Source organism: Mytilus edulis, chromosome 14 (assembly GCF_963676685.1).
Source record: "Mytilus edulis chromosome 14, xbMytEdul2.2, whole genome shotgun sequence".
Taxonomy (NCBI): Eukaryota; Metazoa; Mollusca; class Bivalvia; order Mytilida; family Mytilidae; genus Mytilus; species Mytilus edulis.
In genome coordinates, this window is record NC_092357.1 from 14,199,636 (window position 1) to 14,227,625 (window position 27,990).

Here is a 27,990-nt window from a genome sequence, read left to right on the forward strand (position 1 = left end):
GAAAAGAGATTGTTGTATGACGTCAAAAGTTCAAGCGGGACAGATTCTCGGGTCAAGCGGGAATAGCGATAAGGTGTATTTAGTTTAAGGGTCTAGCCGGCTCTACTTAGATTGGAGATTTTGGAAACATTTACATTATTGGTTAATAAAATTATCTTATTTTTGCTAAGTTATCCGACCTCAAGGCTCAATAAGATAATGATATTGAGCCAATATTTTAATAACACGCCCAAGCGCACGTCCTTGGTGACACACAATTTTACTGTGTTTCGTTATTAGATAGACCTTCACCTTAATTCCTGTCTTCCGGTTGCCGACCGGCTGGTTATAAAATAGACCGTGCGTGGAAACCAAGTTGTATAATCTGATTTGGCCAAACATAATAATTGTTGTGAAATTTTACAACACATTATAATATTATAAAAGGTAAGTTCAGACAAACTTTACGTGAAACTCATTAAATTTTATTTGTAGAAACAGATATCGCGAAAATTCCATTGCTGTCAAAGGGTGCAACTCACTGTAATTATGATTATGAAGATTCAGCGAAGCAAATAGCTTTGAAGTTTGTTGGTATGCTTTTTAAGTCGTTGATTTTGTTACACTTAGTTTTAAAGATATGTCAAGGTATATGAATTGTCCTTAATGTGACAAAAAAAATGACTGACAGTATGCAATGACTTATCATCTTATGTTTCTGATGTGATGGTTTGCATAGAAACCGTAGTCATATTTGTACAGATAATGTCAGACATGAGGCTAATATGGAGCTTCTGCCAAATGTTGTCAAAGAATTATGATAATTAACATAAATAGAAGATCAACATGGTAAAAAACAGTATTTTAAAGGTCCCAAAATATTGTTTTGCACATATAGTCAAATAGTACATCTACATGAATCCGGGTCTGTCCGCCCTGATTTCGGTTCGCCCTAATTACAGTTCGCCCTAGTTTCGTTTCGCCCTGAGACCATTCGCCCTGAGACCATTCGCCCTGATACCTGTTCGCCCTGATTTTTATTTTTTATTATAGTGTTGTGTTGTGTGTATTTAATTGAATATCATGAATATGTTGAAGTCAGTCTACAATTTTGCCGAATATTTACGATTTTTATTTTTTAGTATAGTGTTGTGTTGTGTGTATTTAATTAAATATGTTGAAGTCGGTGTACAATTTCGCCGAATATTTACGATGTATTATGTTGTCTACAGCTAGCTGCTACTAGGTTATAAGTTCATGCCTAACAATTTGTACATCAGTGTTTTTACCCATCCAAGCTGACTATTTTATTTGAGAAAAATGTTATTTTCATTATTAATCCATCAAAGGCAATTCATATACCAATCAGTGATATCAAAGATTTCAAATCATACCTAAACAGCAATAAAAATTCAATCAACAGTAATTAAAAGTAATTATCATGATTATAAAATAAAGTGTAACAATGCAGCCAAGAATTTTATTTAATTAATATGCTGTATTTAACTGTTAATAGATATACATAAATTTTAATATATATAAATATATATTTCATTAATGTATTAACATATACATATCATAAATGAAAATAGGGCGAACGAATTACAAGGGCGAACAAACTCAGTGCGAACGAACCTAGGGCGAACATGTAATCAGGGCGAACGATCCCGATACCCATCTACATGTACAAATTATATACACCAATCTCAATACACTGTATCACTGTTTGGAAATCTGTCCCACTTGAACTTTTGACATCATACGACAATCACTTTTCCATTGTCAGTGGCGGTTCCAGAACTTTTAATAAGAGTGAGGGGGGGGGGGGGGGGCTGATTGATCTAAGGGGGCCCGATCCAGTCTTGCTTCAGTGCTTCCCTATCAGCATGATCAAACAAATTTTTTGGCCACAAAAGGTGGGGGCCAGGCCCACTGGGTTTGCCTATGATTATGGCGTTGTTTTTTTCTACAAAATTTTGCAGTAACGTTTGTGATGTCCAATCATGCCAGACAAATAGCAATACAGTGTATTTGATTTAAGGTGGTACCTAACATCTTGACTAAAATTAATTTGGCTCGTTTAATTTTCATAAAATTTGGACATAATAGTGCCTTTAAACCTTAATCATGTTAATGTGGACTTTTTATCTGTTCCTCTCTAAACTCTGTTTAGGTTGGGGCCCCTAAAAATCCTGGATTGGGAAACTGTGTGAATTTGATAGTTGTCTTATGTCTATGAATACTAGTTATTTTACTGTTTTAAATGGAATATTATCATGAGCATGTACTAGAAGAAAAAAAAATTGGATAAGTCTTGTACCTATTTCATGTATATGTAAGACAACTTATATGCATCATTACTACATTTTAAAAAAGTCTCAGGATAAGTTCATCAATTTAAGTATTCAGCATTATTTTAGAAAAATTCTTAGTGTGAATGGGTCTTTTGATCTGATCCTGATAAATACTAGAAAAAACATACAGTAACACAGCTTACTTTATTATACGGAAGGTCATAATGACATGGTCATATAGATTATATATGTGTACAGAGTTAGATAAAATATATCAATCAGTATCTAAAAGTACATTTAATCTTCAAATCTGGTCTATGATGGGTTCACTTAATGTTACGGGATGTTAGCTAGGTACACTTAATGTTACGGGATGTTAGCTAGGTTCACTTAATGTTACGGGATGTCAGGTTCATTTAATGTTATGAAATATAAATTAGCTGCACAATGTAAATATTCCTACATTTATTATGTTGTTCATCTTGTTACATTTGTATCTAATCCAGCTATCATGGTCTTCACACAAATTACTATGTAGGTGAGGATAACCTAGTCTTTTAGGTAATAGTTCTCTGAAAACTGACCAGTAAAAAGTACATGTTGAGTTGTCTCATTGGCCCTTATACTGTATCTTCCTATATCATGTATATCTTAGTATGTATATGTGTATGTCAGATGTTTTTGTTACTTTTGAAAAATGACAAAGACAAGACAAGAAGACTTAAGGTGGTACCCAACACTTTCACTAAAATTAATTCGGCTCGTTTATTTTTCATAAAATTTTAACAATGCATTTACATTTACTTTGACCCTTTACAGTGGCTTGACTGTTAGTGTTGCTATCCGACTATTGCAACTCATTCAAAATTCTGACCAAATTGCAATTTGTTTTATAAAACCAAACTGGTCAGAATTTTGAACAAACTGTTCAGTCAAATTGTGAAAGTGCAAGGTGATAAAATAAAATATACTTACAATCCTATAAGACTTTAACTCCACTTTGATGTTGATGTGACAAAATCAGTCTAACAGTTTGTATAGATATATTATAGTCATTACCATGCATTAGCATGAAAATTACTATAAAATATCTATACAAACTGATAGACTAAATTTTCACATCAACAGTAATGTGGAGTTAAAGTCTTGTAGGGTTGCATGTAAGTATGTTTTTATTTAACCACTTTGCACTTTCACATATTGACTGTGATTTTCTACAGCAGTTTATTCACATTTTTGACCAGTTGAACAGTTTGGTTTTATAAAACAAATTGCAATTTGGTCAAATTTTGGAATGAGTTGCAATAGTCGGATAGCAACACTAACACAGTCAAGTCACTGTAACAAAAATATAAAATTTTCAAAAATTTTGAACCAATGTTTTGTCAGAAAAATTAATCTAGCAGTTTGACAAACACCAATTTTGATCATTGAGAAGCTTAATATTTCCTTTACAACACAACGTAATTAAAATGTTTAGCTGACTTTACAGAGTTATCTCCCTGTAGTGTTAGGTACCACCTTAACATTTCTCTGATTGTCATATACAAAATGTAAGTAAAAGCTGCAATGTACTTGTCCAATAGACCAGTGATTTGGCTAGCTCTTTCCATTTTGGCCAATTACAGTCTGTGCCAAAATAAATTTCATCATCTAGTCCAGAAACTAAATATCAAAACTTGTTCCTATATAATTTTGAAAATTTTCACTAGACTTAATCAACGTTTACTACATCATGTACATTTAGTTTTGGGAATCAGACTAGTGGCTAATGGTGCAGACTGCAAATATGATACAATTTTCTAAATTTATGATGAAATGATTTCCAATCAATTTCATTAAGTGTAGAAAAATGTTTTTTTCAAAATTTTACCTGATGACAAGTTTATGACCCCAAGCAAATCAACTGATACAAAAGGTGTCCTTATATTTGTATTTGTTGTTACAGGTAATCCTGTACATTAATATATAAAAAAAAAAAGTTTCAGCTCGGAATTCATGATCACACACCAATCATTATCTTGTTTGTTGTCCATACAATATAGATTTGTTTTCTATTATTTCAGCTGCTATACTTTTGATAGAAACATATAAAAATCAGGTTAGAGATGGGGAAAGGTGGCAAGCAAGAACAGCAAAAGACAGTTTATACGTGGGATGAAATAGCTAAACATGACAAGAGGGAAGATAGGTGGATGGTTATACAGGGGGAGGTCTATAACATCACTAACTGGGCCAGAAAACATCCAGGTGGCACTAAGGTCATCAGTCATTATAGTGGACAAGATGCCACGGTGAGTAAAGTGATAATTATACATAAGGGTGGCACTAAGGTCATCAGTCAATATAGTGGACAAGACACCACGGTGAGTAAAGTGGTAATTGTGCATAAGGGTGGCACTAAGGTCATCAGTCATTATAGTGGACAAGATGCCACGGTGAGTAAAGTGATACTTGTACATAAGGGTGGCACTAAGGTCATCAGTCATTATACATGTTATAGTGGACAAGATGCCACAGTGAGTAAAGTAATAAATTGTACATAATGGTGGCACTAAGGTCATCAGTCATTATAGTGGACAAGATGCCACGGTTAGTAAAGTGATAATTGTACAAAAATGTATATAAGGGTGCAAGTCGCAACAAAAGGAAAAGGCATAGATGTTAGTTGTTTCTAAATAAGAACTCATAAGGTGTTATACTATAGTGAAATTCCCCTGTCTTGTCAGATTTCAGCCTTGTTTTATCTTTTTAAAGACCATACTAAACCACGCTGCTAAACGTGGTTAAAGATGTGGCTATTGCTGCTAATATCTGATGATGAGAATGATGAATGATGAATTGGTGCTTAATGTCATACCAAGATGAGTACATGTTAATGTAATCTACACCCTGCTTTGTACTAGCTATAGGCCAACATGCTGAGCTATATATGATGCACCATGCATGTTGACATTTGTATTTGTGGAATTCTTCAAAATCATTTGACTTTAAAAGGGAAAAAAATGTAGTCAAACTCTGACAATTTTTATTTTGTATTTATTATTTTTCGAAGGACAGATATAGGTTCATTATGAAACCTATTACCAAAAAAAAAAAATCATACTCAATTTTTAATTCAAAGTTAGAAAATGTGTATACTGGTACATCATGTACATGTACTGGAATGTTCATGAACTTAAAGTATTTTTCCCTTTAAATTTTTGAAATTGATTGCTTTAGAAAATTTATGTAAGTTTATTCACTATTCTAATATAATTATAATTTAAGATTTTGAATTTATAACAGTAAATGATTATTGATAACAGCGGTGAATCCAGCAATTTTAAAAAGGGGGGTTCCCAACCCAGAGTAAAATGGGGGGTTCCAACTATATGCTCCCATTCAAATGCATTGATCGTCCAAAAAAAAAGGGTATGTATAACATTAACCCTCTGGATCTGCCAATGCATTATTGTCTTCACGTCGTGCAATGTTAAAATAATTCATGTATGTCAGAATTTCAATTGAAACTCATTCAGACTATTGCATGTATTATCATGATTATATAAACATGGTCATGTAACGATACAGTTTTCTAAACGTTTTTGTTAATCTGTAAATTTAATTTTTGTGATTTAGAAAATATAAGTTCAAAAACTAGAATACAACAGAAAGAAAAAAATCAATAATCTTATTTTAAATATTCATAGGTATTGAAGAAAAGTAGAACACTTTGGCATAAGAGATTTGATATGTAATATTTGAAATACTCCATGTTCAGGATGACATAGAAAAGTCAGTGTGTGCAAACATTAGGGATAAATAGATTTTTTTCTCAATCCAAAAGATTTGTGATTTTGTAATTGCATAATAACCCTTGTTTATATATTGATCATTTTGTCATGACTCAATAAGCATGATAAGTAAATACTAGGGTTGTCAAGATACACCAATACATTGTTGATGTGTTATTATCTACTGAAGGAATAAAATCTGAATTTTGATATCAATTTATATATTATGTACATTGGAATGCGGAAAATCTTGTTTTTTTTTAATCTTAATAATAGGTTAACTTATTTTGAATTAATTTCTTAATTTCTTGCTGATTTCTTTCATAACTGAAAAAAAATATCTCCTATTTATAGTAGTCCAGTAGAAATGACTTTATGTCCAAGTTTTTGGGCTTTCAAGTTTTGAAACATTGAAATATGCAGTCTTCATGATTTTTTTTAACCTACAGGCCAAATAAATCATTTTATGGCTTGTAAGGCTAAGTGAGTAAAATTTCTTTAATGACCAAGGGTGTCTTGCAGATTTTATGTTTAAGAATAAAAATAATACAATTATTGATTTTGAAATTCAAAAAATATCTTTAAATCCCTAGTACATGTACTAAGAGGTTTTCTGTACATCAGTCACAGTTTTGGCAGCTAGGTGTATATGAACTGGAAAGTTTGACCTAGTCATGCTTGATCAAAATTGGCTATTAAATTTTTTCATTGTACAATGTTGTATATGGTAAAACAAGATCGATACAAGTTTTCCCCACTTATCCTGTATTGAGTTTTAATAACATTGATTTGTTGTTTATATAAGATATTATAAACTGTTATATGAACTTTAAAGAGTTCAACATGTTGAAACTTATTATTTTATATAAAATTAATTATACAAGGAGTATTTCATCTGTGTATAATTCAAGGCCAATCTAATTAAAATTAAATCTCTCACTCATTCATGTGGCGACCAAGCATTTAAAAATGCGAGTGAAAGATTTAATTTTAATTAGATTGATTCAAGGCTGAACTATGAAATGATAAAGATGCTACATTATTAGCATACATAAAATTATAGAAATAAGGAGATGTGGTATGATTCTAATCAGAACCCAAATAGCTAGATCATAATTCAATTTCTTAATGTACAGAAACTTTCACTCAATATTTTTATTATGCCCCACCTACGATAGTAGAGGGGCATTATGTTTTCTGGTCTGTGCGTCCGTCCGTCCGTCCGTCTGTCCGTTCGTTCGTCCGTCCGTCCATTTGTCCGTCCGTCCGTTCGTCCGTCCGTCTGTCCCGCTTCAGGTTAAAGTTTTTGGTCAAGGTAGTTTTTGATGAAGTTTAAGTCCAATCGACTTCAAACTTAGTACACATGTCCCCTATGATATGATCTTTCTAATTTTAATGCCAAATTAGAGTTTTTACCCCAATTTCACGGTCCACTGAACATGGAAAATGATAGTGCGAGTGGGGCATTCGTGTACTGAGGACACATTCTTGTTACCACTAAAGTAAAGATTAAATCTTGACTTTGTTAATTAAATTTACAAAATGTACTTGCTAAGACGGTGTCTGGATGGTACTGTGTCTTAGGTATTCAGGATTCAGTAACAATTAATAATTGCTATTACTATAATATGTCTGTATAAGAAAGAAAATCTCCTAAACAAACATACCAATTTATACAGATATCTTACCCGGTAATGCGACTTCTTATTATCGCGATAGGATCCAGATAACGTTGAATTAGTCGCGTTAATTAAAATCTCATAATATTTTCTGAATTTTCAGTTACTAAAAGTACAAAAATGTAACAAGCTTAAGGTGTCTGCTTTGAATGAAATCTCTGAATAAGAAATTACCTAGCAAGCAGCATTTCTTTATTTAATGTTATAGAATGTGTAATAAATATTTAGGACTCTAAAGTGCGATGGTACTCTAAAGTGCGATTGTTGTTTGTTTGCTAAAGTACGATGGTATATCACACTAAAGTGCAATGCACCAATAGAGTAGGGTTTGAGGGATTATTAACCGTTAAAGTACATGGATTTTTAAAAATATTTTTTTTGCAAAAGTTATTATGCTAGGATAGCTAGGCCTATAACAAATGTGATACATGTAGGCTTTATAATATACTGGACTGTATTGTAGGATCAAGTGATTGTTTATAGAATACCAACCACATAATAATTATTTAAAAAAATAATTTAGCCAGTGTGACAAAATACTGTATTTCCTGTTAAATCACTTTTTAAAAATTCAGGCGTATTTAGAAATATTTGGATAATTGGCGTAGCTTGCTGTTCACACAGTTCATCAATATTTATCAATATTCTACCCCCTTTTTTACAGTCATCATTGTAAACTACAAATACAATATGTCGGAATAAGTAATGTTTAGATTCTATTTGTACAATCTTTAATCTGAATGCAAGAAAAATGCAATATTCGCCAAGCTTTCTCCCTCTTTGTAACGAGTACAAATACATGTTATTTTTTCCTTCAATGTACAAACTATGTTTTAGCCGACAATTTATCACTTGTTAAACGTTTAATTTTCAATAAAATCGACAATATTTTAACAGGGACCGCAAAATAAATTGCAAAGTATACAATGATATAATTGGATCTGCTCACTTCAAATAGAAACAAGACACAGGAAACCTATGCGTATTCTATTTTGTATTTATATAGTAAAATGCCAGGTCGGGTGCAGGACACAGATCTTTCTTTCAGCACTAAAAAAACCTGCAGTTGCTTCAGCCGACAAATCACAGTAAGGTTTAAAATAATGTCATAGACATTTAGTTTAAAAATATATGTTGATTAGATATTCTTAATTTATCTTACGGCATGTACATTTTGGTTTGTATAAACGACTGATCACGTCATAATCCAACTGCATTTCTAATGTAGATATTTTCTTGGACCATCTGACTTTAGTGTATAGATGCATTGCACTTTAGCTTATAGACCATCGTACTTAAGCGTCCCCATCACACTTTAGAGTCCTACATATATAAAGCTATCTGATTTTTTTACTGTTTCTTTTGTTACAGGATGCGTTTACAGCTTTCCACAATGATCTACCCAGTGTGAAGAAATATTTAAAGCCATTACATGTAGGTTCTGTTAAAGATACCCAGAATAGAACTATAGATGAAGATTTTAGGAAGTTACGATCAACAGCTGAACAAATGGTAAATATTTAATCTACATTAAGATTTATGTTATACATGGTGGTCATTGATATTTTCAGTTTCTTTTTCAATCCCTGTCAAAGTGAGTAGAAGGCATTGTTTTCAAATCTGACAATTAATTGGAGTGGCTTTTATTTTCATACCCCTGTGGTATGCAACAGGGCATAAAGTGTTTTGTTAACGGCAAGCTTTCATATTTTGGTTTACCAGTATACATGTACTTATACACCATTTAATGGTAAAACTGTTTTCTCTTTTTCAATTTCAGGGTTTATTTAAGCCAAGCTATACATATTTTGGTTTGTACTTAGGCCATATAATGGTATTAGAACTTTTAGCAGCTTTTACACTTATATATTTTGGAGTAGGATGGGCGCCATTCCTGATTTCTTTAGCGTTTTATGGGATATCACAGGTAAAATTGTACTTTATATGTTATATGATGTTTGATTAGTGTTGTTATAATTATAGAATATACCGGTAATTGAAATATAACAGATTATCAAAAATTTGAAGATCATTATTATTAATAAAGTTTGTTTGCAAATTCCTACATTATTTGCACATATACATGTAAATCAAAAGCAGACTGATAATCTAAAATCTAACCAAAACATCTGTTTATAATTTCCCAGCCGATTTCATAATTATTTCATAATATGGCAACCTATTCTGAGGACAAAAACGATATTCACACTTGATTATAAGAAATCAGATTTTACTTAAGGTGGTACCCAACACTTTCACTAAAATTAATTTGGCTCGTTTAATTTTCATAAATTTTGACAAAGTGTTTACTTTGACCTTTTAAAATAAATATAAAAATATAAAAAAAATTGAACCAACTGTTGTATCAGAAAAATTACACTGGTTATTTTGCAGTTTGACAAACACTTATTTTGATCATTGAGAAGCTTGATATTCCCTTAACAACACAATCTAATTAAAATGTTTAGCTGATTTTACAGAGTTATCTCCCTGTAGTGTTAGGTACCACCTTAAAATGCTGGGAATTAAAAAAAAAAATTAATTAAAAATAAAATATGAAATTGAAATTGAGAATGGAAATGGGGAATGTGCCAAAGAGACAACAACCCAACCATAGAGCACACAACAGCAGAAGGTCACCAACAGGTCTTCAATGCAACGTGAAATTCTCGCACGCGGAGGCGTCCTTCAGCTGGCCCCTAAACAAATATATACTGGTTCAGTGATAATGAATTTATTTATTATGTTTGAACTACAAACATCGGAGCAGGAGAGAGTACGAGAAACTTGAAAATTATCTTATTTAAAATAATGGAAATATTGACATGTTTTTGAAGGCACAAACAGCTTGGCTACAGCACGACTTTGGACATTTGTCTGTGTTCCGTAGCACCAGACTGAATCATGTCTTACATTATTTTACAATGGGATTTCTCAAGGTACAAAATTGTTGTTAGTATAATTTTTAGTGAGTTACTTCCCTTTGTTTAGGAATAACATTGCAGGGAGAGGTTAGGCTAGTTTTGATACTGAAATTATAATTCAAAATAAGACTTCTAGCATTAAATTGAACAAAAAGCAAATAAAATTGAGTTATTAACCAGATTTATCAATTATACCTGTATAATAACTCAGATTTTTTTAGCTTAGAAAATTTAGTTTATACCAAAATGTGTTTTTTTTAATTTGATATTATTAAACAACCTGTTTAAACATCACTGTTTAGATAGTGTGATATTGATGAAAATTTACTTTTTTGGAAAATGTAAGCACAAAAAAGTGTTAAGCACTACTAAAATAACCTCAGCTCTAGCAGACTTCCCTACAATGAGGAGATAACTCTTCTTGGATGTAGAAATAGACCTCAGTTTTGCATTTTAATTTTTATTTATCTCAGATCAGTAAAGTTTGTTTTAAATTCTGGATTTTGTAACAATCAAGCTGGTCCTTTCTGAAATTTTTATTGGTAGCAGATTCATAATTGTTAAATGATTAAATGTGTGTACACCAAATCAATTAGTAAAAAAGGTTTGGTTGGAGTTAGGAATGTTGAAAGTTTTAATGAGTTATATTTGAATTTTAATTAATTGTGTAAGTGTTTTTCTTGAATATTTGATTAAATTGTTTTTCAAAAATCTGTACAAACCTACTGTTGGTTTGTTATTTGTTGAACAGTAAAATTAAAGTTTTACCTATACCAAGAAAACAGAGAAAATTGGTCCCAAAAATAATGATGAATCCACAGAAAGTTAGAAAAATATCAAACATGGACTGCAGACTATTCCATGTAGTCATAGTGATTGTAGTCCTGGCTACTTGATGGCATTTTACTCCTAAAGTGGATTGAGAGGTTTCTGTTGTTGTTAGGTCAGAAGTGGTTTAAGAAATTTTAAAAATAATCATTATTGAATTTATTTGTATATTATTCGAAATTTTAAGCACTCGTTTTTTGTTTTTAGAAAATTTTGAGTTTATTTAGTCATTAAACTGATTTTTTTTCATTTCAACACACAAGTTTTTATTGTAAATTGTATGAACTGTTGTGTTATGCATGAATTGTATATTTGTCTCTGTTTTAAACATTTTAAGATTATCTTTTGAAACAGAAGAGAAGAAGAAAAATACCCTGATTGAAATGATAGAAATTTGATACAGTATAATGACAGACCAGTTCCCAGCTGTTAGCCCTGTTTTTCCATAATCAATTGAAAACTGACATTTGTGTTTGATTTTCACAATGTTTGTCTCCTTTAATATTTATAACCACTTAGCTCTTCTCAGGAAAGAGGCCTAAATTTGACTTTGTCTCATAAAAAATCGAGCTGAAACAAAATTCTACGGTAATTCTTAAATTGCTTTTTACCCTCGTAATTATATATGATGTCCAGTTATAAATATATAATGAAAAATGGTACTGAAATTAATAAAATTAATGACACAGCCTTAATCACAAATGAATGGTGTAGTACCAGAGCTGAAAAATTCTCTGATTATAATGTTAAAACTGAGGTGTATTTTTATCTCATAGTTCATAGTTCATACGTTTTATTATATTTTTGTTATATTTTATTTTGTACACAATTGGAGCATACAGTTTAATGATAGCAGTATTTTTCATAAACAATTTTCAATTGTGATTGGCGTCTGTTGAAATTCATGTAAAATCCATGTTTAATAGATCAAATTTTATCTTCAGATTTTGGTAGCGGTTTGATATATTTGGCAATGTACTGTCTATGGTAAATTGTATGCTCTAACCCAACCTGTTGTATTTAATGTTTTTGTTTATATAAGGGTCTTATTTTTTCAGGCTCAAGGCGGTTGGCTACAGCATGATTTTGGTCATTTGTCTGTCTTTCACAACACAAAGTGGGACCATTTTTTTCATTATTTTGTACTAGGATTCTTAAAGGTATAATCCGCACATAGATACATTGTTAAAAAAAAAAAAAAAACTAATTAAATTTTGATGTTGTGTTTAAAGTAAGGAACAAAGTTTTTATTGTCAGTTGACAAAATTAGAGTGATTAAACAAATTTAAAAAAATCTATACATTAATAAGTATGCAGCTGAATTATCCATTTCAGGGACTTTGAAAAGCATATCTATAAATGTTGTGATTGGTACACAATGAAATAAGATCAAAAACATGATTTTTTTTTTTGTGTCTGAACAAATTAAATTATGAACTATTTTTAGGCTATAACCAACTGTCTATCAAAGTTTAAAAAAAAACCAGATCGCTGGTGACCTTTCTGAGCAGCAATTCAAAAAATAACCTGAATATAAAAAAGTAGCCAATATTAGATGTCACACTATCAGTTGCTACATTTTTTCAGTTAGACACATTGAGGATGAATATCATTATCTATTGCATGTTTCATTGTTGTTTTCCACTATCACAACTATTGTTATTTGTTTTAGTTGTATAAAAAAAATAGCAAATTATGGTTATGTGTATGTTAATCTTTATTTTTATACGCCCGTCAAAATTTTGACGGGACGTATTATGGTTTACAAATGTCCGGTGTCCGTCTGTCTGTCTGTCCGGCGTAAACATGTCGCACCGTAACTTGAGAACGACTTATCCAAATTTCATGAAACTTACCATAGTTGTTTCTTATAATGGTCAAATGTTCTGCATACTTTTTGGTGAAAATAAGATTAAAACTTTTTGAGTTACGGCACTTTGTAACTAAAACAGGGGTGTGTTTTTTTCACATGTCGCACCGTATCTCAAAAACGATTCTTAATTATGGCTTAAAACTTTAAACACTTCTTAGTTATATTAATCTTAATATCTGTATACTTTTTAGTGATGATTCAAAATTTTATTTTTGAGTTATTGAGTATTTTGTAAAAAAAGGGGAGGGGTTTTTTACATGTCGCACCATATCAATCTGAAGATCTGTATACTTTTTGGTGATGATTCAAAATTTCATTTTTGAGTTATTGAGTATTTTGTAAAAAAAGGGGGAGGTTTTTTTTACATGTTGTGCCGTATCTCAAAAACCATTTATGATTATTGCTTTAAAACTTTACACACTTCTTTGTTATATTAATCTTAAGATCTGTATACTGTTTGGTGATGATTCAAAACTTTATTTTGGAGTTATTGAGTATTTTGTTAAACAGGGGAGTTTTTTTATACGCCCGTCAAAATTTTGACGGGACGTATTATGGTATACAAATGTCCGGTGTCCGTCCGTCCGTCCGTTTGTCTGTCTGTCCGGCGTAAACATGTCGCACCGTAACTTGAGAATGACTTATCCAAATTTCATAAAACTTAACATAGTTGTTTCTTATGATGGTCAAGTGATCTGTATAGTTTTTGGTGAAAATAAGATTAAAACTTTTTGAGTTACGGCACTTTGTAACTAAAACAGGGGTGTGTTTTTTTTCACATGTCGCACCGTATCTCAAAAACGATTCTTAATTATGGCTTAAAACTTTAAACACTTCTTAGTTATATTAATCTTAATATCTGTATACTTTTTGGTGATGATTCAAAATTTTATTTTTGAGTTATTTAGTATTTTGTAAAAAAGGGGGTGGATTTTTTTACATGTCGCACCATATCTCAAAAACGATTTATTATTATTGCTTAAAACTTTACACATGTCTTTGTTATATTAATCTGAAGATCTGTATACTTTTTGGTGATGAATCAAAATTTCATTCTTGAGTTATTGAGTATTTTGTAAAAAAGGGGGAGGTTTTTTTTTACATGTTGTGCCATATCTCAAAAACAATTAATAATTATTGCTTAAAACTTTACACACTTCTTTGTTATATTAATCTAAAGATCTGTATACTTTTAGGTGACCATTCAAAACTTTATTTTAGAGTTATTGAGTATTTTGTTAAACAGGGGAGGTTTTTTTTACATGTCACGCCGTATCTCAAAAATAATTTATGATTATTGCTTAAAACTTTACACACTTCTAAGTTATATTAATCTTAATATCTGTATACTTTTTGGTGATGATTCAAAATTTTATTTTTGAGTTATTTAGTATTTTGTAAAAAAGGGGGAGGGTTTTTTTACATGTCACACCATATCTCAAAAACGATTTATGATTATTGCTTAAAACTTTACACATGTCTTTGTTATATTAATCTGAAGATCTGTATACTTTTTGGTGATGATTCAAAATTTCATTTTTGAGTTATTGAGTATTTTGTAAAAAAGGGGGAGGTTTTTTTTACATGTTGTGCCATATCTCAAAAACAATTTATAATTTTTGCTTAAAACTTAACACACTTCTTTGTTATATTAATCTTAAGATCTGTATACTTTTTGGTGATGATTCAAAACTTTATTTTGGAGTTATTGAGTATTTTGTTAAACAGGGGAGGTTTTTTGTCGAGCCTGCAACTTTTGTTGCAGAAAGCTCGACATAGGGATAGTGATCCGGCGGCGGCGGCTACGGCGGCGGTGTTAGCTAACTTCTTAAAAGCTATATATTTTAGAAGGTGGAAGACCTGGATGCTTCATACTTTGTATATAGATGCCTCATGTTACGAAGTTTCCGTCAGTCACATGTCCAATGTCTTTGACCTCATTTTCATGGTTCAGTGACCACTTGAAAAAAAAGTTCAGATTTTTTGTAATGTTGAATTCTCTCTTATAATAAGTAATAGGATAACTATATTTGATATGTGCGTACCTTGAAAGGTCCTCATGTCTGTCAGACAGTTTTCACTTGACCTCAACCTCATTTCATGGATCAGTGAACAAGGTTAAGTTTTGGTGGTCAAGTCCATATCTCAGATACTACAAGCAATAGGGCTAGTATATTCGGTGTATGGAAGGACTGTAAGGTGTACATGTCCAACTGGCAGGTGTCATCTGACCTTGACCTCATTTTCATGGTTCAGTGGTTATAGTTAAATTTTTGTGTTTTGGTCTGTTTTTCTCATACTATATGCAATAGGTCTACTATATTTGTTGTATGGAATGATTGTAAGGTGTACCTATCTAGCGGGCAGATGTCATGTGACCTTGACCTCATTTTCATGGTTCAGTGGTCAAAGTTAAGTTTTTGAGTTTTGGTCTTTTTATCTAAAACTATATGCCATAGGTCATCTATATTTGGTGTATGGAAATATTTTATGATCTTTATGTCAGTCGCGCAGGTTTTATTTGACCGTGACCTCATTTTCACGGTTCATTGCACAGTGTTAAGTTTTTGTGTTTTGGTCTATTTTGCTTAAACTAGAAGTAATAGGTCAACTATATATGTTGTATAGAAGCATTGTTAGCTGTACATGTTGGCCTGGCATGGTTCATCTGACCATGACCTCATTTTTAAGGTTCATTGGTCTTTGTTTAGTTATCTTGGTTAATGTTAAGTTTATGTGACAGTTGTATTAAAGCTTAGCTTTATACTTAGGACTATCAACATAATATCAATGATTTGTATAGAAGGCGAGACATTTCAGCGTGTGCACTCTTGTTTTACATGTTGCGCCGTATCTCAAAAATAATTTATGATTATTGCTTAAAACTTTACACACTTCTTTGTTATATTAATCTCAAGATCTGTATACTTTTTGGTTTTGATTCAAAATTTTATTTTATTGATATTTAGTTTTTTGTTAAAAAAAAACAGGGTTGGGGGTTTCACATGTCCCGCCGTGTCTCAAAAACAATATATGGTTATTGCTTAAAACTTTCTGTGGAACTATTTATGATTATTGCATAAAAACTTCCACACAAGACGTCGGGCGTATCATGCGCTCATGGCGCAGCTGTTTGTTTTTACATGTCGCGCCGTATCTCAAAAATAATTTTTGATTATTGCTTAAAACTTTACACACTTCTTTGTTATATTAATCTAAAGATCTGTATACTTTTTGGTTTTGATTCAAAATTTTATTTTAGTGAAATTTAGTTTTTTGGAAAAAAAAACAGGGTTGGGGATTTCACATGTCCCCGCTGTGTCTCAAAAACAATATATGGTTATTGCTTAAAACTTTCTCAGAAACTATTTATGATTATTGCATAAAACTTCCACACAAGACATCGGGCGTATCATGCGCTCATGGCGCAGCTGTTTATTCACCTTTAATATAGTTAAATGATATAATATGAGGTGCGTTGGATAGAAATCGACCTTATGCAAATGAATATCAATACATCTGTTAACCTATTTTGGGTTGACAAATTCTGAAAATTTGGCAGTTATAAGAAGATCTACAAAACAAACCACTATATTTCTTGTATTTCTTATTTGATTGTTCCAAAATCAATCAAATTCATATACAGTGAAACCTGTTTAAACCGAACCTCTTCGGATCTTAAGATTGTGTTCAGTTTTGGCCGATGTTTGGTTTTATCAGGTTCACAACGCATACAATTTGATATGACGGTGCTTAAGAACATGTTTGGTTTATACAGGTTTTCGGTTTAAGCAGGATTCGGTTTAGCCAGGTTTCACTGTACATGTATGTATACATGACCTTGTAGAAGGTTGATTTCTATTTGACACAGCTCATAGATATGTTATACCTTAACTCTAGTTTATTACTAGTCTTTGTGTCCAAGAAATACTTCCATCACACTTTTCTCAGGTTCTATTTAACAAAATGACTTCATATTTGATCATATTCTTAATAGTGATGGCTATTTACTGGTGAGCACCTATCGAATATGTCTCATATTTACTTTCTGCTTTCATATAGTGTTTAAATATTCATCACACTTTTCTTCAGTACTTTCAAAAAGTCATAATTGTTAACTTATTATAAAACATTCTTTTGATTGATATATTTGCTCATTATAGTAAGGCATAGTGTCATTATTATTTTGCCCCAAATATTTCTTATGCATATATATCCAATTTTAATAATATTGATTATTTAACACAAATTCTCCTGCAGGGAGCCTCACCTGATTGGTGGAACCACATGCATTACCAGCATCATGCCAAACCTAATGTGGTAAGTAATATATATAAACATCCAGGCAGTTCCAGTTCTTATTTATATGCTCCTCTATAGAAAGTAGTTCTGCAATAGAATGTATCACATGTTAAGTTTGAGCACAGAACTCATTTAATCTCACTACATATAGTTAATATGAGGCAGTCATTACCTGTAAATGGGGACGAAGTCTGTATTAATTTTTTTTCTAATTCAATCATCGTGATAAAAGAAACGGAAATACCGTAACGTTCCGATATTGGTTCTGTTGTTAGGGATTCAGTTGTGACGTTATTTAAGTTATGACGTCATATTCAATGTAAACAAAGAAACGCTGTTATCAGGTAACGTTTTTCATATCAAACAATTATTAAAAATGATTGGGTGTTGAATTCCTTCCTATATTTGTTGATATGTTGATAAATATACATTTTATTCAAAGTCTCATGCAAACAAGAGCGACCGGAAAACATTTGTGCGCAGATGCAGACCGGAAAAGGAAGTAGATCTGAAAAAAAAGTTAACCATTTTGAGTTCATTAGTAGAATGAAAAATTCAGGAAATTTTCCTGAAATTTTTGATTTTTTTTTTTTTATTGATTTTTCTACAGTAATTGGGGACTTTGTCCCCATATTAGATATAAGAAGATGTGATATGAGTGTCAATGAGACAACTCTCCATCAAAGTCACAATTTGTAAAAAATAAAAAATATTTCCATAGAGATTATAAAGCCCCACCATGGTTCATAGACTTTGAAACTTTTACATAGTTTACAAGTTAATGTTTGTGTTTAGGTTTGATTAAAGGGAATGACTTATAAAAAGTCAATGGTATTTGGTATGCAGTTGTATTAACATTGGCACATCTCATTTCCATGGAGATTGTTCAGCCATGTACCTTCAGTCATGGTCCATCAACTTTGAATATTTGCATAACTTACATGTTAAAGTATTGCTATGTTAACTTCAACATTTGCACTATCAAAACTTCAAAAGGCTAGACATAGTTCTGTTATAACAGTTTGTAGTTCAAATGCAAACTGAGAAAATTCTGAATGGAAAATTCTGAATAGAAAATTCTGAATAGAAAATTCTGAATAGAAAATTCTGAATATAAAGTCAAACAGAAAAACTTGTTTTGTATTACCATGATGACTAAACAACTATGTTAATTATTTTATACTATTTTTCAGTTGGATAAAGACCCTGATGTAAGAGTGGAACAACTATTTGTTGTAGGAGATGTCATGCCAGTGGAGGTATGATTAATGTTAGGTTTTCTGTGTTTTAATGCCACCGACCTACAATAGGACAACTAACAATCCTAGTCCATTAAGATTGGAGTCAAGTGCACCCAACAACAGGGGTTGAACTCACAACCTCACGGTTGACTAAGATTGGAGTCAAGTGCACCCAACAACAGGGGTCGAACACAAAACCTCAGTGTTGACTAAGATTGGAGTCAAGTGTACCCAACAACAGGGGTTGAACACAAAACCTCAGTGTTGAGTAAGATTGGAGTCAAGTGTACCCAACAACAGGGTTTGAACACAAAACCTCAGTGTTGACTAAGATTGGAGTCAAGTGTACCCAACAACAAAGGTCGAACACAAAACCTCAGTGTTGACTAAGATTGGAGTCAAGTGTACCCAACAACAGGGGTCAAACACAATACCTCAGTGTTGACTAAGATTGGAGTCAAGTGCACCCAACAACAGAGGTCGAACACAAAACCTCAGTGTTGACTGACTATTGATTCCAGTAGTAGAACTACTTATACCACTTTGCCACTGTAACAACTTCTGTGCCATTGAAATGAATTCAGTTAAAGTTTGATTTTGATCACATAATTTAATTTGTACTCATCCTTTTTATATTCTTGTTTATTGAAACAACAACAAACAAAACTAAGGATTTTTGTATCCCAGGCATAGATTACCTTAGCCGTATTTGGCACAACTTTTTGGAATTTTAGATCCTCAATGCTCTTCAACTTTGTACTTGTTTGCAGACATGGGGTCAATTACATTTGAAAGTAATTAATTACATTCAATTACAATTACAAAATCTTCAATTAAATTACACATTACATTTGACTTTTTTTACCAATGTAATTAATTACATTCCAATTACTTGGCAAATGTAATTAATTACTTCAATTACATTTGAAAGGAAATTTAAGATAAAACATTGAAAACATGCATTTATTCTATGATATGTACATAAGTATTATACATTGCTCTATAGTTATAACAATTAGACAGTGTTCAACTAGTATATACATTTTTGTATTGTGTCATATAACTTATTTAAGCATATATATCAGGAACAGTAAAATGTTCCAGTACACTCTTGGAGCTCATTTTTAAATCTGATAAAATGTTTTCTTTCAACATTCATATATATAGTGAACAAATTTTGCAAGTGAGATTTTGTCATATGCATTATCCCTTCAAGAATTTAAACATGTACCTATAGGCCCTAGGGGTATATTTATCTCTCTCTAATTAGCCTTATATCTGTTTAACATAACTGTTATAAAAACAGTCATTATATAGTTTGTAATAAAACAAATAGCCAGAGGTTATATTTATTGGTTATTTAAGTCCTTGAATAAAGTTAATTATGTTAAATCAATGTCTTAAAATATCTATCTAAATCTACTAATTAAGGTCAAGACAGTGACTTCCTAGTGGTTTCTTTTAAAATTATGGCATGTGTCTACATTTTTTTTATCATTCAATACAAAATGAAGAATCTACCATGGTTGTGTTAATACAGAAAGTATACTGTGAAGGCTTTTCTTTGTCAGCTTACAACATTTGTTAAGATTATTGCTTTTAATAATTTTTTGAGAAAACACAAGATTTAATCTTTTGATCCAAAATTTCAAATGTTATTGACTTGTAATTGAAAAGTAATTGTCAATTACAGGCAATTTTGGCTATGTAATTAATTACATTCAATTACATGTAATTGAAAAAATGCTCAATTACACATTACATTCAATTACATGATAAATTGTAATTAATTACAGTCAATTACAATTACATATTTCAATTACCCCATGTCTGCTTGTTTGGCTTTAAAAATATTTTGATATGAGCGTCACTGATGAGTCTTATGTAGACGAAACGCACGTCTGGCGTACTAAATTATAATCCTGGTACCTTTGATAACTATTATTAACTTACCAAATTCAGCGGTGTTTAAGTAATAGTAATTACGACAACAAAATAATCAATGTTTTCTGCTTTTCTTTTCTACAGCTTTAAAATCCGTAATCAAAGTTTTAAAAACTTTGTTATGAGTTTTTTTTCATTTGTTTTTAATGTATTGTGGTTTTTTTTTTCAGGTGGCCAAATCCGGGAAATCATCATTTCCTTATAATCAGCAACACAAGTATTTTCCATTCTGTAAGTATTCTAGTTAAGGTGGTACCCAACACTTTCACTAAAAATTAATTTGGCTCATTTAATTTTCATAAAATTTTGTCAAAGTATTTACTTTGACCTTTTAACAAAAATATAAAAATTTCAAAAATTTTGAATCAACCGTTTTGTCAGAAAAATTACACTGGTCATATAGCAGTTTGACATACACCAATTTTAATTATTAAGAAACTTAATATTCCTTTTATAACACAAGGTAATTAAAACGTTTAGCTGACTTTAAAGAGTTGTAACATGAATCTTCTTTTTTCCTTTGATCTTTTTATGGAATAACACAGAGACGACAAGCATGTACCAAAATGTATGCTCTAAATTGAAGCAACCAAATAATATTGCATGAAAGGTCACATGGGCCTATATAACTCAATGGGAAAACTGCCATGAAATAACCAACAACACTTTAACCAATATTGCATGAGTAAGCTCCGCCTCCTTATGAAAAGATTACGCCTACAAAAAAAGCACACACACAAATGTCAATTTTATTTGAATTCTTATAATAAAATACAAATCTTTAAATATGTGTAGGTTTTCTCCGCCAGACAGACCACCAAAAAATGTAACGTCTACGCATCAATTTCAAGATAGAACCGAAAAAATATACAAATTTCCTTGTACTTTTGAACATAAAAAACCCAAAATTGAACATAACATATTGAAATGAAATTTGTTCAAATGCAGAGCTTAAAGTAAATCTCCTAGGTCAAATGTTTCCAAGTGGTAATAATCCACAGCTTGAGAAACACTCATGTTATAAAATGGTTCCATATTTGGATGAATTTGCGACAGTCTAATATTCTTCTATTGTTGACGACGCGTTGGCTAACGACATGTCTTCCTCGACTTCTTGAAGAACCTGCAAAACAGTAAAAAATCGTTTTAAGAGAATAAAATAATTATATTTCCAAAAATAAAGGTCCAATATAATGGGGCATATAAATGACATCACATCACAGTAAAAATTTAGATTCCCGATTAAAAGCACATGCATTTTGAACATGGACCCCCCTTTTTGAAGTCCAAGGTAAAAACAAATATTTTCGCTTGGGGATCGTGTAGATAGTAGAAAAGGTATTATTATCGACTGGTTATGATTTTTTAAGACTTGGTATAAGTTTAATATTGTAGTAAATTGTACATATGGAAAAATTAAAACATTTCTTTTTAACATTTTGGCAAAAAAGGGGGGTCCGTGTCTCAACAATTACATGACAATAAGCGTAAATCATTCTATTTCAATTTAAAAAAAATAATACACACCTGAGAGAGAACCAAAATTGTGAAATCATCGCTATGTTCATGTTCAATTTCAAGCCAATCTGGTAGAGACTCTATGGGTAGAGAGAATGCGTCTGCCATCATCGCTTCCTTCAGAATCATGCGGTTTGTTAAATTTTCTCTCCAAACGTGATTTTTTTTCTGCACGGACTGTCATGGGCGTGTCATTCATGTCACAAATCATTTATAGCAACGCCTTCCTCGTTAGCCAAATAAACTTCTCACGCTACGCGTTCGAAAGTTTATTTGTCTAACTCGGAATACTATGCTATAAATATAACTTATCTCCCTGTAGTGTTAGGTACCACCTTAAGCCTGCCAGTCAGAGTAAGTTACTTACTTATTTATCAGGATAAAAGCATATTACTCATATACTCAAACTTATGGATATAAAGCACATTACTCATATACTCAAGTATATTAAGTGCAAGTTACTCTTAAACCCAAGTATAATAGAAGAAAATACTCATAAAATTTAGTGATTTAGAGCAAACTACTCTGTAAATCGAGTTATTTATAGCAAGCAAATCAAATACTCAAGGATATTTAGCAAGTTACTCAAAAGTATTTTATTGGAATATACTTTATGATATAGAGCAAGTTACTGATAAACTCAAACGTATATTATTGCAAGCTATTTACATACTCAATTACATAAATTAAAAAATATATGAGTTTACAAAGCAAGGAAAAGCAAATTGTTTAGCAGTAAACATTTGCCTACACTTCAGTCTTAGAACACATTTTTTTAAACATCAATAACTTTGACAAACTTTTTTGGAATGTTATGAAACTTGGAAATAGTAATTTCAAGGAAGTACATCAGAAGAAAACTGTTATAATTTTTTTTGGGTATTTCATTGATAAATGGACTTAGTTTTTGGAAGTCAACATTTCTCATTTATTACACTGATATTAGCAATCACAGGCTAATTGAATTATTAGCCAGGAATTTCCAAGGGGGGTTATTTGGACTCACTAACTCGACTTTAACAGTCACAATTCTAACAGAACGTTGACTTTAACAGTGCTTATTTGTTTTCAAGGGGGGTTTGTCCGAACCATCTGACTATGGGTATGAATCACACGGAATAGTAAAAAAATAATTTAAAACAAATCAAAATGTTGAATAATTATATTTATCTTTTACAGTTATCCCCCCTTTGCTGTTTCCTCTGTATTTCCAGTTTATGTTGTTTAGACATGTTTACACCAGAAAGCTTTGGATAGTGAGTATTAAACTTATTTTGATTGGATAAAGTCACCAATTTTTATGGCATCAATTCACAAGAAAAATCTTACTATATTTCCACTGTCCTTTAATTTCTGGAGAATCAACCTTATAAAATTGTTTTTCATTGAAAATTAGCAAATTATATTTTATGGTATTATTCTGACAGAGATGTTCTTTTTGTTTAACTGATGGGTAATTGCCAAACTTGACCACAAGTATTGTGTAAAACTTGGTTAAAATATAATTGACAAAATAACTTTAACAAATGACTGCATAACAGAAAATATATTAAGATTCAACACCAAATCTGATTCAGAAACCAGATGAGTCTATTTCCATGTTTGCTGATAAAAATATAATATGCCTAATGACTGTCTTTTTTCCCCAGAATGTTTCCATGTTTACAGTAAACACATAAAATTATTGACTGTATCAAAAAAGTCTTGAATTACCATAAGATTCAAAGACCCATGGCAAAGATATTTAATTTTTGTTCCTCAGACATTGACACAGTTTTGTATTAAACCATGTTGGCAGTTGGAGATTTCCTACACAATATTTAAATAACAAGAAAATTATTAAAAATATTATACATACGTTGATCATGGCTTAAAAATTTAGAAGATCAACAAGAATGAAATATATTTTCTGAGTTTTTTAAATTTCAATGTTAACTCACCGACACAAATAAAAAGCCATTTAATAAAAAAAAACATCATATCGAGTTGAAGCTATAAGTATAACAATTGTAGTAAGAGTTCTGATATTTATTTACAGAATATTTTTATTATGACTATGCTTCTTCATGTTTTTTCTTGTGTTACCACAATAAAATTTTTTATTTACAGGACGTTATTATTATGGGCTCATACTTCTTCCGATTCTGTTTCTTCTTGGTACCTTTGGTTGGATGGGGATGGACATTTTTCTATTATGAAGCTTTCAGGTAAGTTACTATAAATATTGTAGCCAATAAATGATACCCAATCTACACCTTTTATAGCTGACTATGCGGTATGGGCTTTGCTCATTGTTGAAGGCCGTACGGTGACCTATAGTTGTTAATGTCTGTGTCATTTTGGTCTTTTGTGGATAGTTATCTCATTGGCAATCATACCACATCTTCTTTTTTATATATAAGCAGATGAGGCACAAGTTTTACAGGTTCATATTGGTTTATGTTCGCTTTTCTCAAATAATAGGTTGTTAGTCATACCCTACAAAATCATTGATGCATTACGTAAACAACACATGGCTAATCTGTAATCAAACAGTGAACAAAACAACAGGAATAAATACATCTTTATTATTAAAAGCTATATAAATTATCATAATCAACATCAACTAAATTCAAACCAAACAAACATTCATGCAGAAAATGAATATAATTCCTTGATTTGCATTGGTTTTATCGGCGTTCAGTAACTGTCAGCTGCAAAAAAAATGTCCAAATTTTGTCCGACTTATACGAGGGTCAAGACTAAATCCTCAGAATTTGAAGCTAAAAAGGGCATCCGACTTATAGTCGGATCGACTAATAGGCGAGTATCTACGGTAAGCAGATGAGGCACAAGTTTAACAACTAAGTAATGTCTTCTCTGGTAAATACACATCTATCAAATAATTGAACAGAAGAAGAAGAAAAATATGAACTTTGTATAACAAATGGAGAAAACAAATTATGATTGGGAAAATGGTGTAATTATAATATTTTGGGAGAAAATGATATACACAGCAAATCAACACATTTTTTAAATCGTTGAATGTTGTCCATTTGTAACTTTTATATCAGACTTAACACCATGTCAATATAATTTTAGGATAATTGAATCCACTTGGTTTGTTTGGGTTGCTCAATCTAACCATATCCCTATGAATATTGACCATGACGACCAGAAACCATGGCTAAAGTTACAGATGGCTGCCACTTGTGATGTTGAGAAATCCTTCTTCAATGACTGGTTTACTGGTCACCTGAACTTCCAGATAGAGCACCAGTAAGTGACTTCTTTTATGGTTTTTTTTACAGATGTGTAAAGGTTCATGTGTTAAAAGAGAGGAAATAATGACTACAAAAACATTTAGTCATTGTTTGTCCTGCTTCCTTCCATCTTATTGAGAGAATAATTGTTCTTTTCTTGTCTACTTCAAGATGAAAATATATGTGATTCAAATAGACTTTTGCAATAAAACGATAAGAGGGAAATTAATTGTTGTGAACATAGATATAAGAAGATGTGATTTGAGTGCCAATGAGACAACTCTCCATCCAAGTCACATATATCATGTATAGTAAAAGTAAACCATTATAGGTCAATATACAGCCTCCAACTTGGCACCTTTGCTCACACCGAACAACAAGCTATAAAGAGCCCCAAAATAACTCCTGTAAAACCATTCAAACAGGTCGACCAACCAACTTATCTTAATAAAAAATGAGATGAGAGAAACAACTATGAACCACATTAACAAACAACAACCACTGAACAACAGGTTCCTGACTATAGGACAGGTGCAAACAAATACAGCAGGTTTAAATAGGATCTTTTCTTATATAGATACATCAAATTTAATTGTTAGAAAATTGTGGAAATAAATCACCTCATAGTCAAGTCATAAATCTTTGCAATTTTCTAAATGCATGAAATATTTCCACTTGACAGTGAGCCACCATCAATCAATCAATAAACCTATTTCTAGAAAACAAGCATGGTAAACGAATGTTTTAAATTTTGAAAGACCCAACCTTTTATAAAAAACAGAACTTCCAACTGCCCAAGAAAATCTGTAAAATTTTACAGCCTCTTATTGATTTGTGATTATTTTCTTTCAGTTTGTTCCCAACCATGCCAAGACACAATCTATACAAGATCCAACCACTAGTTCAGTCCCTATGTAAGAAACATGGTATACCTCATGAAGTCAAATCTCTCTATCAGTCTTTTGCTGATATTATCAAGTAAGTTATATATATATACAATATGCATACAGAATATTGATATTATCAAGTAAGTTATATATATACAATATGCATACAGAATATTGATATTATCAAGTAAGTTATATATATATATATATACAATATGCATACAGAATTTGGAAATATAGTATGTGGTCAAAAACCTTACAGTATATATATGTAAATTTTCAACAGGGAACATTTTAGCTGATTTTAAAGTTAGAAAAAAAAAAAAAAAAAAAAAAAAAAAAAAAAAATGACCTATAGTAGATGAATACTTTTTAGATAATTGTAGATCTGCATTGGTCTTTTAACAGCTATTTCCCAGAATTCTAAATATAAAAAAAATATGTGGTATTATTGCCAATCACAACTCTTCACAAGAGGACAGAAATGAACAACTGAAGGTCACTGAACGGCCTTCATCAATGAGTAAAGCCCATACCACATAGTCAACTATAATAGGCCCTGAAATGACAATTGTTAAACAATTCAAACGAGAAAGCTAATGGCCTAATAAATGTACAAAAAAAAATAATTGTCCTCCCACATTATGTTTACTTACGACATCTTCAATTTCAGTGATCATAATTCAATTAATGTATAATTACTGATCCACATCCTAAATACAAGAGATTAACAAATTTAATTAGCGTGAATTTTTGAAATAGTTATAATATATAATGTTTTTATTTCAATTACCATTGAACTTTTTTATATCAATTTGAGAGTTAAGTTATGTTGATCTGTTATATGCATATTTGTATCTAATTAACTTAACCAACTTCCTAATATTAGTCAGACCGTACGCATACGGTCTGACTGTATGAGTATTTTGAAAAAGTATGCATACGGTCCAGGCCTACTGTCCAAATACTCATACGGTCTGGAACATATATGAAATATTTAATTTTCCTTTTCAGGAGTCTGAAGCATTCTGGGGAGATATGGAGTGCTGCCTACCATCAATACCACCTGTCTTAATGATCTATTTATAGACTGGGAAGGACTGTGATGCCACTGTAATGCCACTGTAGTCCCACCATGACAAATATCAGTAGTGCTACTCAGATCAAAATAAATTTTATTTTTCTATTGATTTTTTATACACACTTGAGCATTATACTTTGTAATAAAACATTGTACTAAGGATTTCACTGTAAACAATTATACTTTGTAATAGAACATGGTACTAAGGATTTCACTATACTTTGTAATAGAACATTGTACTAAGGATTTCACTATACTTTGTAATAGAACATGGTACTAAGGATTTCACTATACTTTGTAATAGAACATTGTACTAAGGATTTCACTATACTTTGTAATAGAACATGGTACTAAGGATTTCACTATACTTTGTAATAGAACATGGTACTAAGGATTTCACTGTAAACAGTTTGATTCACAGT

At 31.3% G+C, this 27,990-nt stretch overlaps 1 protein-coding gene and 1 long non-coding RNA gene across 3 annotated transcripts; one reads left to right on the forward strand and one right to left on the reverse strand.

Moving 5' to 3' along the window:
• Positions 1–280: 280 nt before the first annotated feature.
• Positions 281–27,766, forward strand: LOC139503054 (fatty acid desaturase 2-like). Of its 2 annotated transcripts, none has more exons than XM_071292728.1 (13): positions 281–426; positions 4,340–4,567; positions 9,100–9,240; positions 9,509–9,655; positions 10,566–10,667; positions 17,614–17,673; positions 18,849–18,914; positions 21,011–21,071; positions 23,538–23,614; positions 24,468–24,565; positions 25,440–25,616; positions 26,453–26,578; positions 27,502–27,766. In XM_071292728.1, exons 2-13 carry the CDS (start codon positions 4,382–4,384, stop codon positions 27,560–27,562), a joined length of 1,302 nt encoding a protein of 433 aa, XP_071148829.1. In that variant the 5' UTR covers positions 281–426; positions 4,340–4,381; the 3' UTR covers positions 27,563–27,766. The 2 variants fall into 2 exon arrangements, with proteins under 2 accessions (XP_071148829.1, XP_071148828.1); XM_071292727.1 differs by lacking the exon at positions 10,566–10,667 and adding an exon at positions 12,539–12,640 and having other exon boundaries at positions 27,502–27,765.
• Positions 21,578–22,663, reverse strand: LOC139503055 (uncharacterized). The gene is made up of 2 exons (XR_011659015.1): positions 22,368–22,663; positions 21,578–21,963 (listed from the first exon to the last, which is right to left on the reverse strand). It is a non-coding gene; the product is annotated as an uncharacterized lncRNA (long non-coding RNA).
• Positions 27,767–27,990: the final 224 nt, after the last annotated feature.